This window comes from Athene cunicularia (assembly GCF_003259725.1).
Source record: "Athene cunicularia isolate RWA chromosome 12 unlocalized genomic scaffold, athCun1 chr12_part1, whole genome shotgun sequence".
In the NCBI taxonomy this organism is placed as follows: domain Eukaryota; kingdom Metazoa; phylum Chordata; class Aves; order Strigiformes; family Strigidae; genus Athene; species Athene cunicularia.
The window spans coordinates 12711582-12731643 of record NW_020799116.1 but is presented as its reverse complement, the minus strand read 5'-3'; the positions used below and the strand labels follow the sequence as shown (position 1 = coordinate 12731643).

The following is a 20062-nucleotide window of genomic DNA, read 5'->3' as shown; positions in this document are numbered from 1 at the left end:
CAATCAAAGATATTTCAGATCTTTCCTTTCTTCTGCTTTTCAGGTTGGTTGGATAAGTTTGCATGTAAGTTATTTCAATCATACCAATGTTGCAGCTGGAATTTAAAGAAATTTAAATGTCATGAGGTATACAGTAAATAATTAGATAAGGCTACCTTTTGTAAGACTCCTAATGGAGAAGGCTAAAATGGTCTAGCCAGCTCCCACGCTGCTTTCCATCCAAAGATCTTAGAGGGGCCCACAAATGCAACAGTACACAATAAATAGGACAAAAGCCACTCTCAGGTATAATAAAGCCATGGCACAGTATGACGAGAGGCCAAAGCCACCACCACCAGCTTTTAGCACATCCTCTGACTCTGCCAGACCTTCCCATGCCTCTGTAGTTCTGTACTTGTTCGGTGCCCATCCTACAGGACGGAAACTGAATGGTTTCATTATGCAGGACGACAAGAAATGCGCAATCCAAAGTACCAAGAATGTAAGATATAGTTCAATATTAGGGCAAAGCAATTGCTTACAATTTAAGCAGTCAAAATTCAATGTTCAAATGCTTGTTTAACATGTTCACAATGCTCAGCAATTGGCAAGTTTAAGTCCCAAATAACAAGCCTGAATGACAATGGCACATTTAGAAGCAAATCCAGGAATTCTATTTTTTTTTTTTTTTTTTCCCCCCTGAAAGCTCCTTTTATGAGTTATTTTTCATGGTATAGTCATGAGTTGACCTTACTCAAGTTTTGAGAAAAGGATTAGCCCTTTATGTTTGTTTATCTGTGCTTATGAGCTAATAACTTCTTTTTTTTCCTGTTATTTACAATTGTGAAAAAGGAATACATCTGCCAAATCTGATATACTACTTTCAAAATGGAAAGGGTAATAACTAGAGATGTACCAAATGGCATGTGTGTAATTTGGATAGCATTTATCTTGAAGTGCCTGCCAACTCAAAATGCTTTAGTTTATTTATCCTACTAATTCCCAAGCTGATTCAAAGACCAGTATTTGCTAGTCAAATTATTTGGTCCCAGTTTTCCTTTTTTAAAGAATTGGCATCAATAGTACAGTAATTTTCTCATCGTGTCTAGCATACATGACATAATGACACATAGGCCAGGGAAGCAAGATGAAAGGAATACAAAATTCTAAGTGAAACTCAATACCTAACTCATTTAGGACCTAATTGGATGCTGTAGCGTCATTAAAACTGTTAAATTATCTTTCTCAGATTATACTCAGTCAATCGGGTCCTAAAAATACTGTAGATGGTACACAGAAAATTAGGGTTGGCCGATGGGACTTTAATTAAACTTCACTTGGGGCCACTCTTCCATCAGCGCTGCAGTGATGCCTCGCTGAAACCAAGCGGGGAGAGGAAGAGGGAAGTGATGTGGTTGTGATGGGCGGTTGCTGCAGGGGAAGGTGGCCAAGGGATGATGCTGGCCACTGCTTCTGCTCTGAAAGCTGTGTGGGACACGAGTTTGGTCAGCACAGAATGGCATGTCACAGCAGGATAGGCAGCCAAAATGGAAAAACCCAGCAGCATAGGTTGAAATCGAAGATAGTTCCATGGATTTAATATCTAAATTAATATTGGCCCTCCAATCACACCCTGCCTTAAATGATAATGGTATTGGTGTGGTTGAAATTCTACTAGAATTTTTTTTTTTTTTTTTTTTTTTAAATTAACCTTGCAAAGCTAAGGAATTTTGTGTCTCATCACATTTTTGCATACTAAAGCAATAATAACACAACACATTGCCTCCCTTTCCATCACTTTGAAAAGTAAAAGAAGGACTGGAACTGGTTTCTTATTCCCTCCAGTTGAGTGCCCTAAATATTTAACTGTAAGACATATTCCCAGTCGTGCACCTTCCTTCCAGGGCAGTGGGTTTTCCTCCCCACAAACAGGGAAATGCGTTCAGTAAAATCACGGAGAGCATCCTGGTGCATTCACCTCTCACAGGGAACGGGGGGCAGCGGGGAGATGGATTCACGCCCTGCCAGGGGGGGACAACGTGTAAAGCTCCCATGTCCCAAATGAACTCAAAAGTCATGTAATGGTGATTGAGAAGAAAAGCCTGCACCACTTTTTCCAGTTGTATTTTTGAGAGGAAAAGGGACCCAAGGTCTGCTTTTGCCAAAGGGAAGTTTAAGGCTGCACTCCACTTCACCAGCCAGTCTAAAGGACAGGCATTACAAGAACGGAATAAAATACCTAATTATAGTCACCACTGGGAGCTGGATGCTCGGATGCTACTTTTAATGGTCGAATACATATCCTCCACACCATTAAAAGGTGCAATTAACAAGTAAACAAGGTTGTTTCATGGGAATCATTTAACACAGCATTTTCATATAAAATGTACATTTTCAGATTAGTGGAAGAAGAAACAAATAAAAAAAGGAAAACAAAGCAAATAAAGGCTTCCCCTCAAGTTTTAAGAGCAGGATAAAGACCCTCTGCAGCTGTTTATTTGGGGCAATTATTGCCTATCATGCGAACGATTAGCTTGAGACCCATTAAAATTCACGCTATATATCCGATATTATAGTCTTGCCGCAAACCACATTAATTTTCTACAGAAATCAGTATTTAGGGACATTTAAAAACTGAATATTTTTGACCCACTCAATACATGTTCTCTGTCAGGAACCTTTATGCTTTGCTTAAATGTTGGAAACTCGTAAGGACTGTTCACATGGTCTGGATGTGTGCAGAGCTTTTAAAATACCCTTTATGGAATTTCTTTCTCCCCTCTAAAGCAAACAGGCGCAATATTATGCAATCATTGTAATTTCTGCTCTACTATCCTCGGCGCTTTTATCAGTATGGTAGCAAAATTTCATTTTGCAAAACACAGCTGGATTATGTTCTGGACCTACAAAAATAGCTTTAAGGCAATAGTTCCCATATCTGTTAATACAATGCATTAAAAAATTTTACATGCAAATTTGATAAATAAAAATGGAGACAAGCGAGCAAGCCTTTGGCTGCTGTTAATAGTTACAGAACTACTGGTGTAACTGGAGGATCCCAGCCCATACCTGCTGAGGATTTGCTGAGCTAAAATCTCAGGCAGGCAAAGTCCCAAAGCCTGTAATTCCACTCACCACTCTGACTTCCAGGTTTTACAGATGGAAAGCATGCCTCGATTCTCGAAACATGAGCATCTCAACGGAAACCACTGTGTATTTCATTCATCCTCTTCACGCAAGCATAACAACAAATTTTTTTTTACAATTTGTCAGGATGCATCATTGCTTTGCACCTCCCTAGAAGATTATGCTAGAAGAGGTTAACAACCAGCCCTCCACATGCCTTGTGGTGCAATGGGGGTGATCTGTCTGCAGTATGTCCCATCAGGTCCCCAACGGCCCCCAGCTGCATCCTGACCTCTGGAAGAGGAACACCAGGCAATCCCAACTCCCAGAGACAGTGATATTAAAAAAAACACCTTCCACCACACTAGAGAAACTGCAAGAGGAAGTATAAAGTGGATAATAAAGGAGACATCAAAGAAAGAAACATGGTGGCTGCCCCACTGGACTTACTAGACATGAACCTCCATGCTACTATCCACTGGCTCCAGGACAAAAGATTACACTTATTTTACAAAGGAAAAGACAAAACTTAAATGCGTTTGATCTAGAAGCAGAAATTCAATCACTATTTTGATGATACTTCTCAGATTCTCCCTCTTTTCCATGCAGAGCCTTGACTTGCTATTGCCTGCCATGCTAATCACACATCACCACGTACCTTAGGCTTGCAATTCATGGACTTAAACTGAGATAATATTTTCCATCAAGCTTCCTCTGCCAGGGCAAGGATGAGATGCAAACGTAAAAGCTGGTACAATGTCTCTAAGCCACTGAAGGTGACCCATGACAGAAAGCAGCCCTCCTTCAGCATGACTGCAAGAGGGGCAGCAATGCAAGGTCAGAGCCGACCCGTGCTGTAGCTATACAGCAGGAGGTGCAGGGGGTCCTGATGGACTGGAACAAGGCGGGAGAAGGATGGAAAAGTTTGTCAAAGCCACAGCTAAAGACCACAGTGGATCCAACTAGAAACCTGAGTTTTTTACTGGATTACCTGACAGGTATTTACAAAATTCACATGCTGTTGGACAAGTTGTTGTATCCTGTTTTTCACTCTGAGCAATGGAAAAGTAGCTGCTTGGTGAGCAGAACAGCTTTGCTGCACATATGTGGTGTTTTTCTCTACATAGCTGGGTGAACTTCTCCAAACACAACAAAGCACATCGGTCATTGAAAAGCATCTTTCTGCTTTCAGGTATTAAAAAAAAGAATATTACACCCTCAATAACACACAAACTGACATTATTACTCCTGCCAAAAGCAACCAAACCTGTTAATTATCCATAAAATATCCTAGCAAAGTATTTGCTCGGACATATTTGCTGACAAAAATACATTAGCCTTGTAAAAAAGTATTTAAGAAGTGATGTGTAGGAGCAAAACCATCACCTACTTTAAAACCAGTGATTTATTTTTTGACCTTCTATTTCTTTTGCTACTCATTCTCAGAGCATCGTCTGCCTGCCTACAGGTTTATGGACATTTAAAAGAACAACACAAGATGAAGTAAATTCTGAAGTCACTGAGTCTTCTGCTACGTAATTTTTTTCCATTATAGCTTTTACAAGCTCCTTACTTTTCTGGTTTTTTTCCTATCTTTGAAAAGATATGTAATACATCTTAGATATTCTCTCAGCCTAGCTAGCCTAGCCTAGCTAATTCTCTTAGCATTTATATCCCTACAAAACATTTTACCTTGTGACATTCTCAGACTTGGAGGAAAATTATACCAATGCTCAAAGTTACCAAAAGCTGATACAGCTTAACTCATTTTGCTTTGCTTAAGGTAGTACAGCTCACATGGTATGCACTATCGCCTAGGCAAAACAGGTCAATAACAAAGAGGAAATGACATTTCACGTCTTCAGTTTCAGGTCTGAGCTGGTTTTCAGAGTGAGGTGTAAGATTTAACTATTGTCTTCCTATTTTTATATAGGAAAAATCTATATATAAAGCTCAACTGACTGCATAACCTTTCATTAACAAAAAAAAAAAAAAGTTTTCTTGATTTTTAAATGTGGCAAATAAAAGACATGAAAGGCATCCACACTGGTCTGGCTCTTTTCTTTGTGGATTATTTTCTAATCCTGCAGACAGTGGTGACTGAGGGCTGTGGGTCCTCATTCTCCTGGATGGTTCTGTTAGGCTGTTCATCCCCAACCTTATCAAAGCCTCCTAACGCTTGAATCCTCTAAGTTACTTTCCCCACACCACGAACAGCCACCTCAGCAGGATTTCCAATTCACTTCACACAAGGCCTTGCTGCAGAACGACTGCCCAGGGCTCCCGCCCAGGTACCTGTTGCTGTGGCACACGTTCCAACTACGTGCCAGTGTTACATAGCCCTCAGCTCCCTACTGCATGTATGCTGACATTAATGCAGCCAAGACCATGCTGCTCCCAAGATTTTCTGGTTTAATTTGGCATTACATGCTAAATGTTTGGCATGAGTATATTGAAGGACACACTCTGAGATTCTCCAGATTACAACATGCACTGCCTAAGACTTTTTTCAAAGAAAGCACAGGTACGAATGTGATTATCTGCATTTATTGATGATTTGTAGTGAGTTGTTTAGCTCTCTTCTGGGGTACAAAAGAATTGCTGCTTGATTCACGTAGTTACTATCATATATTTTGAGGCTGTGCCCTTATCTGAATAAAAATTATTTACAGCAGCCGTTTCTAAAGCTAATACGTCAAAACCATCTGCAGCACTACAAACCGCATCAGTTTTATTCCAAGAGCACTTACCAAGTCAGGCTGTAACCACAGCTTGCAAACTGGACCCACGTGGTTTCAGTCCTGCTGCCTGTTAGCATACAGTTTGGAGACCCGATGGAGGACTAAGGAATTAGCATATGGTCATTGAGTGGGCCAGTGGCTTGAAAAATTCCCTTCCAGTTGGCTGAAAGTTAATTCTGCAAGTTGAGATAATTAAAGGTGTTCATGCCGGTCATGGTTGACATGAGCAACGAAAGATTACAGAATCTAATGACAGAACAAAATAAACAATGTCTATTATTACAGTATACATTATAGCTATTGACATGTTGGGCATGGCAACCTGCTAGCCAAAACATGTAATTGGGATGTATTTTAGTAACACACTGATGTAATTATTCACCTTTAAATTTCCAACTGGACTGCATACAACTTGGCTGACAGCGTAATGGAGACTGAGCTCAGAAATACCCGGCTCTGGCAAAGAGCTTTGCAAACAAGCTGCAGACACTTCTGAAAGGACTTTGCATTTAGCAGTGTTTATGCTGTGAAATAATTCCCATAAAACCAGGCATCCACAGCCCCATGAGTGCAACTGTCACCACGTGTCACCTGGTGACTGTCTGATGTGACATCAGAAAGCAGGTGAAGGGACACGGCCAAGGCCAGAGGAGCAGAAGATGCAGACGATCAGTAGCAGTGCCACGGGGCAGAGGGGCTTCAGATCCATTTAATTAATCTCTGTGGGGTGTAAATGACTGAAGAAGCAGCCCAGAACTTTTTTATGTACCATAAAACTAGTTATTTTGGGGCAAAATAACATTTCCAAAGAGTGCATTGGGAAGATAAGGAATGCCACTGCACTTGGCCATAGCCAAGTTCAAGAACCAGAACAAGCAGCAGTTGCAGTTCACCAGGAGCAGCACGGGCTGAGCAGTACTGTCAGAAAGAACAGCCCAGATTAAGTTACTTTCCAAAAATGTCAATGATGGAGTAGCGGCTAAAATAATTCATATTTTTTCAGCTATCAGAAACTCTGTTACTTCTGGATACAACTACATCTCCGTGTATGCCAATATACTGTAATGTACAGCTAATTAAATCTAAGGGTTTAGCCAATTTCATTAAAAATGTAAACAGTGGTAATTTTGAACAAGTGTCTGCATCGGCTGAAAGCTCAAGGTTCTGCACTGACATATGAAAACAAAACATACTAATCGTGCTTAATACTTAAAATCTTAATTTTAAATAACACCCTGACCTCATTTGCTGAATTTATTTAATGAGACTGTCTAACCCCTGAATAATGCATACCTCCTGTCAACCCATCGGCTCACAAGATTTAAGGCTCCAGGTTGTAACAGAGATGTATTATCTTTGTACCAGCTACTCATTACAGTCTGTAACAGCAATGGGAAATGACACTACAAGGGCCAATTTATGTGACAGTAACTGAAACGAGAACGGAAATTGATACCAATTTTTCTCTATCTTGACGTAATCTTTGAACCATGATTCTGCTCTTACTCTGATGTTGCAAACTAACAGAAATCTTAAGGATTATAGATTGCAATGTTCTGTACATGTATATACATCCATCCATCCATATATACACATATGAAGGCATGTAAACACACATTTTTAATATACGTTTGCAAAGAGGGGTTTTGTGATGATACATGACGTGCATATAGGAGCTAGAACAGATAATGCTATCAGAAATTGTGCTTCAGTTACATGCAACTTTACCAAGGTGAAATTGTTCAAGCTGAAAATTTCTAGGTTGGGAGATGTCAAATTTCTCTTTTTTAATTTCAGAAAAACACTTTGAAATACCTTCTTCTAAAAGCATCTAAAAACCCCCAAAACAACCATATGGTCATTGTGATGAAATTCTCTCATTCCTTGCTATTTGAAGCAAAAACTTCTAACTGGCCAGATATTCTTTTGCTCTCCATTCACTAGAAACTGGGGAAATCCTAGGCTTTCAATAAGCTAAAATTTGCATACGCTCCAGGAAGTTTTACCCTCTTCTGCAAAATATTCTGAAAAAAAAAAATCCATCTACTGTGAATATGCCCTACTCCAAAGGAGAAACCAAAACCCAACAACAAAATAAAAAAAACAACCAATGAACAGAAATAAATTTGAACACATTATTTTAGAAAAATACCATCTGTTAGCAGAATATTCCTGAGCATCAAACTTCACTGAATAGTTTCTTGGATCTAATTGCCATTCTGAATATTTTACCAAAAAAAGTCAGCTACATATAGGACTCTTGTCAGAAGGTTAGACATTTGATTACTCTTTCCACAGACTCATTGAATGAAAGAACAGTTTGGGTCAGAAGGGACCTTAAATCCCATCTAATCCCATCCCCCTGCTTATTATCAAAGCTGTCCAAAAATAGCTGAAATATGACTATATATAGAATCACTGGGTGAGCCTGTGACTTCAGAGGGTAACTCCTCTCCAGACCCAGGTGGAGATACATAAAAACATACAGGTTTTGGTTGGAAGGGACATTAAAGCCCATCCAGTCCCACCCCCCTGCCCTGGGCAGGGCCACCTTCCACCAGCCCAGGTTGCCCAAAGCCCCGTCCAACCTGGCCTTGAACCCTTCCAGGGAGGGGGCAGCCACAGCTTCTCTGGGCAACCTGTGCCAGGGCCTCACCCCCCTCACAGGGGAGAATTTCTTCCTTACATCTAATCTATATCTGCCTTCTGTCAGTTTAAAACCATTGCCTCCTATCCTATCCCCACACCCCTGATGCAGAGTCCCTCCCCCCTTTCCTGTAGCCCCTTTCAGTACTGGGGGGCCGCTCTAAGGTCTCCCCGGAGCCTTCTCTTCTCCAGGCTGAACACCCCCAACTCTCTCAGCCTGTCCTCACAGGGAGGTGCTCCAGCCCCCCCATCATCTTCGTGGCCTCCTCTGGACCCACTCGAGCAGGTCCGTGTCCTTCTGATGTTGGTGCCCCCAGAGCTGGACACAGCCCTGCAGGGGGGGCTCATGAGTGGAGTAGCTTGCCACTTTCATTAACTTGCTATTCATAACATTTATTTCCAAATTCTGTAACAGAGATGTTTATGGCATGTAAACAGATTAGTCTGAGCCCAAACAGATTCAGTAGGTGTGAAGTGTGCACGATCTGCAGAAATTGCACAGACAATTACAAAGTTACCCAATGTATTTCTACCTGGTGGGGAGAAGGATTGCAGCATGGGAGTTGTGTGGTTTTCCCTGACTATGTCTTGCCTTGGAACCCTCCATCCTGTTGGGGTCCGCGCTGGCTCTCCATCCTCCAGAGGGTGAGACCTGGTCTCAAGCTGTTATACTCTGTTTGCTCTAAGGCCAGAGACTCTGAGGTACAGGAATGTTACTTTCTTTACAGAAAGACTTTTCTTTTTTTTTTTTTTTTTCCCCCCCCATTTTTCATGCTGCTCTAAAATACTGGCCTGAACCTACAGTGAAGAAAACAGCATAATACAGCTATTTCCCCAAGGAGGAGGGAGTTATTAACAAGTACACAGCAATTTCCTTCACACCGTATAGCATGAGCCAGGATTTATAAGGGGAGTTAGATCTATGTAACGTACGTGTTTATGGAACCATATTGATAATTATCAATACTATTAATCTTCTAAGCACTTGTTTAGAAAGATTGCAGCAATATATCACTTATTGCTGGAGGAAATTAATAAAAGCATAAGGAATTGCTAAGCAGCCAGCCTTCCTGACGCTGCATGCAAAAGGCTCCATTTAACCAGCAGTCATGTTTCAAGCTGTACACTGCTTCATGCAACTAAACAATTTACAATTCAAGGACACATCCATAAAACAATCCAGATTTTTTTGTTTGTCTCTGCACACAGTATGTTTAGGCATCTTTAATATGTTCTTGTTTGCAAACTAATTAATTAGAGAAATATTTTAATTTTACCTGGAACTTACAGTTAACCCTGTCTGATGCTTTGGAAATTAAATTTTTCAAGTAAGAGCTGCTTGAAATCTCTGCAGTGTAATAATGGACAGGACATCATGTTTTCCATCCCCCAATCAAGGATACAGCTTCTTCAGCCATCCTGAAAACGTGCTGTAGAGTCTGATTAGAACCTGAGTGCCCAGTGGCATCTTTATGAGCCGTAACACCAAGCTGGAAGAGCACACTTGACAAGTTGGAGATGCTGATGCAATTAAAACAGCGTGATGCACCCTATGCGGACACTAATAGGCTAAAAGTATGGCATTAATTAGACAATCAAACTGAAAAAAACCCAACACATTAGCTTGCTCTAGGAAGGTATCCCTCTCTAATGGCCAACAAACAGGCCTCCCATAACCATTTCACTACTCACCAAGATGAGTCTGAAGGCGAAACAGGGCGTCATGTCCACCACCATGCTGCAAGTTGTGGAGGGATGGTGTGAAATGAACCCCACATCTCAGCTCCACCACACAATGGAGGCAGAAGCACTTCCCCAGGGAGAGCGTCCTTCCTGGTATTTGAGACCTGTAGTCCATCATGCAGGACCTCAATACCCCAACAACTCATTCTGTTATCAGAGAAAGCACCTAGGCAGGAGCCCGGACAGGTCTCTCCAGCCTGCTCATGGCTTGGCTTGGGCAGTGCCAACACATCCAAACCAGGAATAAGCAACTCAAATGGAAGATTTCAAATGAGCTCACCTTTTTAATGACACCCAAAAGCTTGTCAGCATTAAACAAGAAAACAGGGTAAAGATAGAAGAAAGGGCCAAAACTCTGGCTTTTTGGTCAAATGCAAGTCTGCTGCTCACTTCAGCGATACAAGAGATCGAACCTGTATGACTCCTTGTCCAATCCAACAGCAGTCTATTTACTGAGCAACGCTCTCACGTAAATGGTATTTTAAATAAAAATTATTAAAAGCAAGACTAACTTTGCTTTACTTTATATTCTGCATAACCATCAGAAATTTCTAAACTATGTAATCATTTCAGAGGAAAATTTGAAGGAAGCAGGACATATGCATGCTCTGTCTGTGCCTCCATCTGTGTGTACCAACTTCCTTCCTAATAACTTCTGAACTTTCTGGCCCATGTGAATCACATTTGCCACAAACAGAGACTTCTGAAAGATGCGCCTGCACGATTAGTAAAACAGTGGATAGTCAGAAGAAAAATCCACCAACGTTGAAGATCTCTTTCACCCTTTTGTTTTGGCCACCCAACCAACTTGTTGGCATGCATGCAATTCAAAGACAGCCAGGATACAGGTTGTCACTTGCACGGGAAATGATGTAGGGGGGTGTGTGGGGGCAGTTGAGGCACTGCCAGGACATTGTGGAGACAACTATCGGAAGGAGTCACAGGGAACGTGATGGAGAGTGCTACTGTGATAGGGTATGAAGAAGACAAATCCTTGGAAAATTAAGATTCAACAATTTCACAGGGATTGTTTTCTTTATTTTTTGATTTTGACAGTTCAGGGATACTTGCAGAGATCTGGATGTGAAAACATAATAAATCTGCGACCTGCTGAGTTAACTCTATATAGAGAAAGAGAAGCAATATCATGAAATTTCCCATGAGAACCTGCAGTTCCTCTAGGAGTGATCAATTTCTTTCTCCTTCAGGCACATCAGCTCCTCCAGGAGAGATGTGTTTCTGTTTTTGTCAGGCACCTCAAAGCATTAGAAGCTGCATTCATCGAAGCCAGCCACATACGGGAGCTGGTCAGCCAGTTCCTCACATTCCTATCGTGCCTCCTACTGAGCAACCCCAAAGGGCTTTACAGAGACTGACAAATAAAGGCACACATGCCAAGAAGACATCCATTGTTACTGGACCTATGGTGTACATGGGGTGAAACAGAGCATGAAGTGTTAATTACCTTGCTAAAATTCAAAGTGAAACAGCAGAACCTGTCTCCTGGCTGCTCTGCCTTCACACTTAACCCACAGTCATCCTATTTCCTCTCGCTTGAACAACATAAGCATTAGAGACCGAGTTATTACTAAAAAAAAAAAAAAAAAAAAAAAAAAAAAAAAAAAAAAGAAGTTACCCATTTGAAAAGCAAAACCACCAAAAACCAGCTGGTACAGGACATACCTTTTCCCCATGGTGGATTTCCTCCTTTTCACCACTAGCACTTTTGATTTTTGAAATACATTGAAGCTAAATACAGTCAAAATAGTTCTCATAATGATGCAACTGTGTTGTAGTACATGAGTGTACCCCGAACACCAGCATACTAAAATACAGTCCTGGTTTCAGATGCTAATATTACTGTGATCAACGGTTCTGTTGTCTAATCACATTAGCTGTATCTTTGCTATTCAACAGGCTCTGAGGTCATGATACAGGATTTCAATAGGGTTGCAGCTGCCCAAATTTCTAATCCTAAAATTCAGGGCAAAGCATTTCAAATTGCAGGAGGATGCAAACTAGAAATATAGTATACTAAATCTGCATGCAGGGGACTGAAAAGGGGCTGACAGAGCTTGACATAATCTTCATAAAAGAGAGAGAGAGGCAGGAGGTGCTCTTCCATGACCTCTTATGGGAGGTGGGTGGGCATCTTGTAATCACAACTTCACTGCGGGGAGAACAAAGCACTGCAACAGTTTTGCACGGAATACTGGCCAAGTCATTTAAAATTAGACATCTGCTCATTTTATTCTTGCGTAGATATCTGTGAAATTCAGCCAAAATTGTTACCAAATCATGCATTGGGTACTAGGCAGAGTTGTGCTACGTTGCTTGACATCAAGCAAAAGAAGATTTGGTGATTATACCGTCCTTACGTAAAAACTACATTATGTTCCATGTTTGCTGAGGCAAAAAAGTCATTAAATATTTTCTTGGTTGTTGACCAAATTCTGACCTCAGACATAGAAATATAAATCCAGGGTGAGACAACTGCACTCAGAGGAGACACTTCACACACAAACTTGCTAAGGGGAGAGCAGAGCCTGACTCCTGTGCGTGTAGGGAGCAGACACCTGCCTGTATGGAACGTTTCTGCCAGACGTAAAAAGAAAAGGTGATACAAAGATATGGAGAAGTAGTCAGGATTGAAAGAAATATATAGTCTCAGACATTTTGTAAAGTGAGGTTTATAAACTCATGGCAACAAAAAAAACCCCAAATTGATATAGCATATTTTAAGACTTGCAAATACATTGTTAAAGATCTCTTCAGTGTATCTACTGCAGTAGAAAGAGAAATGGAAAAATAAGGTATCCTGTAATTTTACAAGAAAAAAAATCTAGTATGGCTATCAAGATTAATCAGCTCTGTGCCCCCCCCCCCTTACTTCTGCCTCTCGCTCCAAAACACTGTGAATGGGAAGGTTGCAGATACCATTGTAGATTAGACCAACAACAGGCTGAACATTAGCACTACTTCTGGGGAAATAAAACGCAAAATATTCTTGCTCCTTCTTTGAATGAGGACAATGATAAAGAAGAAAATATTTACTCACCTATGATGGTCTTCAGCACTTATTTACCTACAGCCTTTGAGATGTGGAGTGTCCTTACAATTAAGGCCTCATAATAGGGCAGAACAACTTTTCTCTTTTGTAACTGAGGAAATTTAGACACACAGAACGAAAAAAGACTGCACAAGAGGACAAGTCTCTTGGAAAACAAAGCATCACTCCAGCATTTTCTAAATGAAAATTAGCAATCTCACCAAACATCCTTTTGTTTCCCCTCTTCTGTTAGTATTAAAGAAATAAGAATTGGGGAAATATGTCCCAAAGTGCTATCTCCACAATAATTACTGAAGACAAATTGCAGCCTTTGGTAGTTTCTCCTGGGATGTACTAAATAGTAGTTATTATTTCGGTCGGTTATTTTAGGGAATCCTTGACTTCTCCAGAGTCCACAATTTTCTTTATTATTGTAGAGAAAACAGAAACGGGGACTATCATAGCAATGTGAATCCTGTGTGGACCCATAAACTAGGACCCGTAAGCCAGTAGAAGGGAAGTGACTAAGAGAATCTCCACTACTGATATAACCCTGTAGCCGTGAGGATACGAGGGTGAGGAAACTGTGCTTTTTATGGAAACATTTAACACAACAGGAATACAAATCAAGCTCCATTAATTTAGCTTTAAGTTTTAATGAATCAGGATGTGTAGTTTACATAAAGAAGCTTTACTTAATAAAATATTAATATTTTTGCTAAAAGAACTGTAAATTGCAAGTTAATATAGTCTTCCTTAAATAGAACATCAAAAGTTCAAAATCACTGAAAGAGTGTACAGTAAATCAAAATGAGCTAAAATTCAAAGAGAACAAAATATTGTGGTCAGTCTCAGAGACTGGACCTTTGGTAATCCACATTAATTACTTCATTTAGCAGAAGACACGGAAACATTAAAAATAGAAAGAGAGAGTGTCCTGCATTCAGGTACGCACCAAACGATGGTGGGTTTATTTACTCAGGTAGCCCATGGCTACGATGTCAAGGAAGGAAGCTGTTATAACCTTGGGTAGGAAGTTGGCTGAGAGAGGAAAACCCTTTTGTAGCAGCTGGCATTTCACTTCAGGAATACATCGATTTTATTCAGACTCTGTTGCTGAAGAGCAACCAAACTGAACTGAGAACGCTGCCTTGGTGCTTTAATAACAATCTACAAGGAGTCAGATAACTACAAGGTTAAACTGGGACCACTTCTCCATGAATTTGAAGCTCAAGCAACTTGCACAAAGTCAAGCAGGAAGACTGAACCCAAAATCTCCAGAGACTTGGCACAGACACTGGAGTCTCAGCTTTCTCAGCCACCAGTTGTGTGTTATTTTCAGCTGGGAAATATCGAAGTATCTTGAGGGTCTTTGATCACCTGCTCTGATGTGCTTGTTTTTCTTTAGGCATCATTACAAAAAGGCCATCTCATTCATATGGATATCTTTGCTATGTGCTTAAAAGTAACACCGGAAGAGTGAGTCACCCAAAAAACATTTAGTTTCAGCTTCTCTAAAACTAGAAAAACTGAAAAGCATCTGCAAATGAAAGCCCATTGGCTTCAATCTACAATGCATTACTGCTTAATTTGCCAAGCTGGCAACTAGGAACTTCAGACTTTATTACAAAAGTAATAAAATTTGCATGATCACCTAATGTGTCTATTATTCAGAGGAACTTTAGTACTCAGGGTCCAGAGAAAAGGTTGAAGGACAGAGTAAAAGGGGATAACGTGCAAAAAACCCTCACTGTGCAGCTGTGAAGAAATAGTAAAGATCCCTATTAATTCTTGGAGGATGAAAAAACACATTTAGTGACTATACCTGACACATAAGAGCAAGCAAAGAATAAAATAGACTCACGTTGAGCTGTAGGTCATCTGTCCACTGGCCAATGAGGCGGTAGCCTGGGGTGCTGGTGTTGGTGGTGTGGTACTGGAAGATGTCGTAGCGCCCTGGGGCATCACCGTTTTTGTTGAACATCACTGGAGTGCCAGCACTGCCTGGGGAAAGGAAACAAGACAAAATCCAACCAACAAACACCAAATCTTTACAATATCTATTTTATTCAGTGGTGGTTGAGAGCTTTCAGACTGCCAGTGTGTTTCAGACAGAGGTCATCCATCATCCCGTACATCTAAAACGGGTACTTCAGGACACAGTGGCTCCATCCTAGCCTTCTTCCAGAGATTAATTATCACGGCCCAAACCTACTGATTAACAGTATAACAAAGAAAAACTAGATTTACTCCAGCTTTGCACAAAGCAAGAAATATCAGAAGGCTTTTCTTCCTGCCCTCCAGCCTCCTTCCCATCTCGCTTTCCTTAGGGAGTTCTTTAGTGAAAATCACTCCTGTGAATGGAGTCTCTAAATGTTGGTGGGTTTTTTTTTCTTCCCTAGAAAATGTTCCATCTGCTTCTGAGACATACTGCTGTCAGAAGTCAGCCCAGGTCTAGTGAATCTTGACTAGCATCCAGAAATAGCTTCCTCCTCCACAATATGTTCTTATTCCCATAATCAGCATGCAGTTGGGATGGAAAAGAACAGACTAAGCTATAGGAAGACTGTTCCTTGTGTACTTCCTTATTTAGGCTCTATGACACTGACACAGGCTGAGAAGTATCTCAGTCAGGAACAGTTCAGGATAAGGATCCTGAATTAACTTTATCTGCCCTACGCTAAGGTGACTAACAGGGTGAGGAAGTGCAGGGTAAGCAAAAAGACCAGGATACCCCCACAACCCATCCTTTGTGCCTGGTGCTGAGCAAAGCCAGCACTTAGGAGGTGCATCGAGAGCTGGGTGATGGGACCAGCAATTCCTGATCCTCAGGAGAGTTCTCAGCAGAATCTGAATTTTAATTACTATGGCATTAGATGTGAACCCTTACTTAAATTGAGAATTCAAAGCAGTGTTGAATTTCCTCAGATTTCTAGGAGAAACCTTCAAGGGTGACATTTATTTCATGACATATTAAAATAGGTTTCAGTAGGGTAGAGTAATATTGTGTCAAGATTGAAGATTATGACAATACCCCAGCATATCTATATTCAAAGCTTCCTCCTCCTGCGTAAGTTTTTTTTCTTCCCTAAAGCAATGAAAAATCTCTCCTGTTGTAGCATTGAACTTTAAGATTATGGTTTTCTTCATGATTCCCATTCTTCACTGAATTCCAGTGAGTGAGAAAAGATTTGAAGGAGTGAATTAGCATAGTTTCCATTCTACTCTGGTAAATTGTTTCCTGTCTATCCTACAATCCTCTGAGATCTGATACAGATTCAGTTCAAAGGCTGTTACGGAAAATCTTCCACTGAAATCTCCCCTCACTGGTTCCTTATGCACACTAGGCAGATATTTAATTGTCGTTACAGATTAATGTAGCCAGAATACATTTACAGTGAAAACACTTAAAGTGAATAAGAAGAAATGGCTCTAATTCCTAGGCTCCTTTGGAAAGTCAGCACAAATGGTAAATGGGATTTAGCTAATGATGACTCTTAAAAGACTGTATATTATTAGTTAAGCTCGGTTTTGTCAGAGCTGACAAAAAAAAGTACAATTCAAAGGGTAGGAGCTCAAGTGAGGCTTCCAAAATGCAACACAGACATTTGTGGATTCCCCACAAACTGATAAAACCCCAGCAGAGACGTGAAGAAGTGTCCATGTCTGCATGTCAGGAGGCAGACTGAGAGCAGACACCACCATCATGGCCATGCCAAAGCCAACAGTGCCAAGACAGACTCACTGCCTCAAGTCTTCTGTAGGTTGAAGGGAAGCAGCCAAGAGCACATCCATGGTCACGCTTGTGGGCCTTTGGGAATGTCACCCAGAGCCCTCCTGGCTAAGTCACAGCCACCCCAAGGCTCTCCATCGCCTGGCTGGGTATCCACCTGCCTGCAGACCGTGCTGGCAGTACCCCTGTCCCCTGCTCCAGGGGCAGGCAGTGGACAACGGGGCCAAGAAGCAGAAGGCCAACATGAAGGATAGGTGCTGTTATAGACCTGAGAGGCCCTGAAGTGAGAAGGTATCAGGAACTGTCACTCCAAAATGCACGATTTCTGTGCTTCAAAGGAGTAAGAAAACTTTTTGCTAATTGTTGCATTGTGTAGCTGCATGGAGACAGCTTTTAAACACTGACATTTAAAATAGTTCTAGGGATCAGTGGATGCACTTGGATGCTACAGGGCTGTGGACTCCACAGCAGCATGGCACGATACAGCATAGTTCGCTGGGTCACCTCCAGAGGCCACTAAGGGCACAGTCCCTTGGGACATCAACCTCATGCATGGATATGGGTACTTGATAGTCAGTAGGAAACACCTGCTGTTATTTTCAGGTACGTCACCATTTACGCATTAAACAGAAAAAAAGTGGTGAAAAGTCTGAGGCCTGTAGAGAAGACAAGTATCTACAGAGACACAAAGAACTGATAATCTCAGGTCATAAGTCAAGCAGAAGCATCCCATTCCCTGACTTTGAAGTTGGGAGTAATTGGACTCCCAGCCAAGAATCTCTGAGTAAGTGCAAGCCTTCTTTAACCCTGGTGTGGGCTCCGCGGTGCACGCTTTGGTGCTCTGTACGTACCATCTCTCTCTAGGGACCCATCAGCCCTGTTTTAAATTGTGACAGCATTTCAATCTCCACTTGCAACTCAAGTTCCTTTGTGCACTTACGAAAATAATGAAAAGCATTACAGAGAAGAAACAGTATTTCCAAAATGATCCTATTTGTCATTTGACTCCTTGATTTTCTAATTATTAAAACATATGGTTGTTTAGTTGTTTTTTGATAACTTAGGATTTTTTTTCCTTCTAGTAAGATTTATGAGAATTTTGCTCAGCCCTAGCAAACAGTTCAGAAACTGTTAGCCTCTAGACTGCAGCTTCTTGCTCATTCAGAGGCTATGACAATTTAATTCATCTTCAGTTCCCACCAAATAATCTGCCTTCTCACTATACAGACACAGAGAGTACATGACACCCTTTCACCTGCAGGATGAATTAAAAAAAAAAGACACGATCTGACTGAATTTGTAGGATTTCGATCTCTTAATACCACAAGATGAGAAATGAATTAATAGAAGGACAGGTTGCTAGACAGGTCTAACTAGTTAAGGTGTTTCTTTTATTATTCAACTCACGTTTACTGCAGTTTGAAGACTAAAAGGGCTCATACGAACAGAATCTAGCCTTTACACTGGCAAAAATACAACCACTTTGCACTTTGAGATTTTCAGAATCTCACTGCATGAGCACTTGAGGTTTTAAGTTTTCCATATTTTGGGCCTTTTTGTTCTCAAGGTAGTGTGATGATATCAAAATTCACAGTACAAATCCAGTCTCTCTTCATTAAAGCGTTGCTTGAACTCTTTCTGCATGAATGTCATTACCTCTGCATGGCAGAGAAGACTCCAAAAGCGTGTACAGGCAGGATGATTTCAAATACACAGTGACAATGAAATCTATTACATGCAAAGAGGATCTCAAGCTCATGGGCTCAGGATGCTTGAAAATGGGCTACATTTTTTCCTCTCTGGCATACGGCTTGGACAAAGCATTCCCACTGCTCTAGTTTGCTTTTACTACAAACTTAGGTAGAAGACTGTGAGAAAAGAATTTTAATTGTAGACTAAACCTTGCTTTCCAAGTCCTAACCTTCATGAGATGGAGTTGCACGGCTGCTCCAGTGACTTGGGGAAGGGCAGGTTAAGATCAAGGCTAAAATCAAGAATGCTGACAAGCCCAGCAGCGCACTCTTCTGTTCCTGCCCTCCTAGCCATGACGTGATGCCCAAGGAACATGTAGGCACCAGCACCCATGTCACAGGAACTCCCAGGCTTTATCAGCAGGAATACACCACCCAGACCAGCCAAAGCCTCTCTCGCCGCTTCTTCCATTCCCTCATCCCTCTGCATTCTTCAGGCTGGCCTCATCTGTTTGGTGAGTTGTATGAGAGTTGTTTATCTGGCAACACTGGGAAGACTGAAACAATCCACAGCGACTCTGGGAATTTACTTTTACAGAATACTGAGAAGCAATTGGCTTCAGAGCATCTTTCCATAGCCCAAGGAACAAGCCCCAGGAGGGTCACAGCTGAACATGGAGCCTGGGTGTACAAACACATGTGCAGTTATGCACTATGAATATGACAAGAAAACTCTGCCCCTGGATAATGAACCTTGAAAGGAATTAGTTCTTACCTCATGGAAAATGCCTACACTCAGAGAGCCAAGAGAAATTACAACGGTGCCACCATTCTCCTTCCCCTGCTAATAAGCGAATCACTACTTCAGTCCCTGTGCTGGACATGAGCTACATGTATACAAGCAAAGAAAAACACCATATGGCCATGTAAATCAATCACAAATGGAGGGAAAAAAGTAATCTTTTAAAAGCCTGACCAAGGAAACCAAAAAGTGGGTGAAAAACAGTTCTTGCAGCTGGAGAGCAGGCAACATGAAATGGACACCCAGTTTCTCATAAATTATTTCTCAGCTCTATTAAAATGATTACACGAGCATTCAGCATCTTTATATGCAAGAACTGTCTAGAGATGACCATGTATGAGCTACTTGTCAGGACTAAACTGGACTAAGTGCAATCCTGTACATGAATGCTGCACTACTACAGGAGCTTTGTCCTTTATAATTAACCTTCCAAAATGAGCAAAGTAGAACTTACCAGGCCTCCTCAGATCATTTGTCTCAAGGTTTGCTCCTGGCTGTATTTAACGCCACTTACTTCAAGGGAAGAAATTAAATCTCCTCATATTCACCTTG

General features: G+C 41.2%; 1 protein-coding gene across 3 annotated transcripts in view; it reads right to left on the bottom strand.

The window, feature by feature from the left end:
* GRM7 (glutamate metabotropic receptor 7) overlaps positions 1-20062 on the bottom strand; it is a 206532-nt gene that overhangs the window by 81173 nt on the left and 105297 nt on the right. For all 3 annotated transcript variants that reach the window (XM_026857425.1, XM_026857424.1, XM_026857426.1), the window contains exon 6: positions 15149-15288. In XM_026857425.1, the coding sequence (XP_026713226.1) occupies positions 15149-15288 (140 nt within the window). The remainder of the gene's footprint in view (positions 1-15148; positions 15289-20062) is intronic.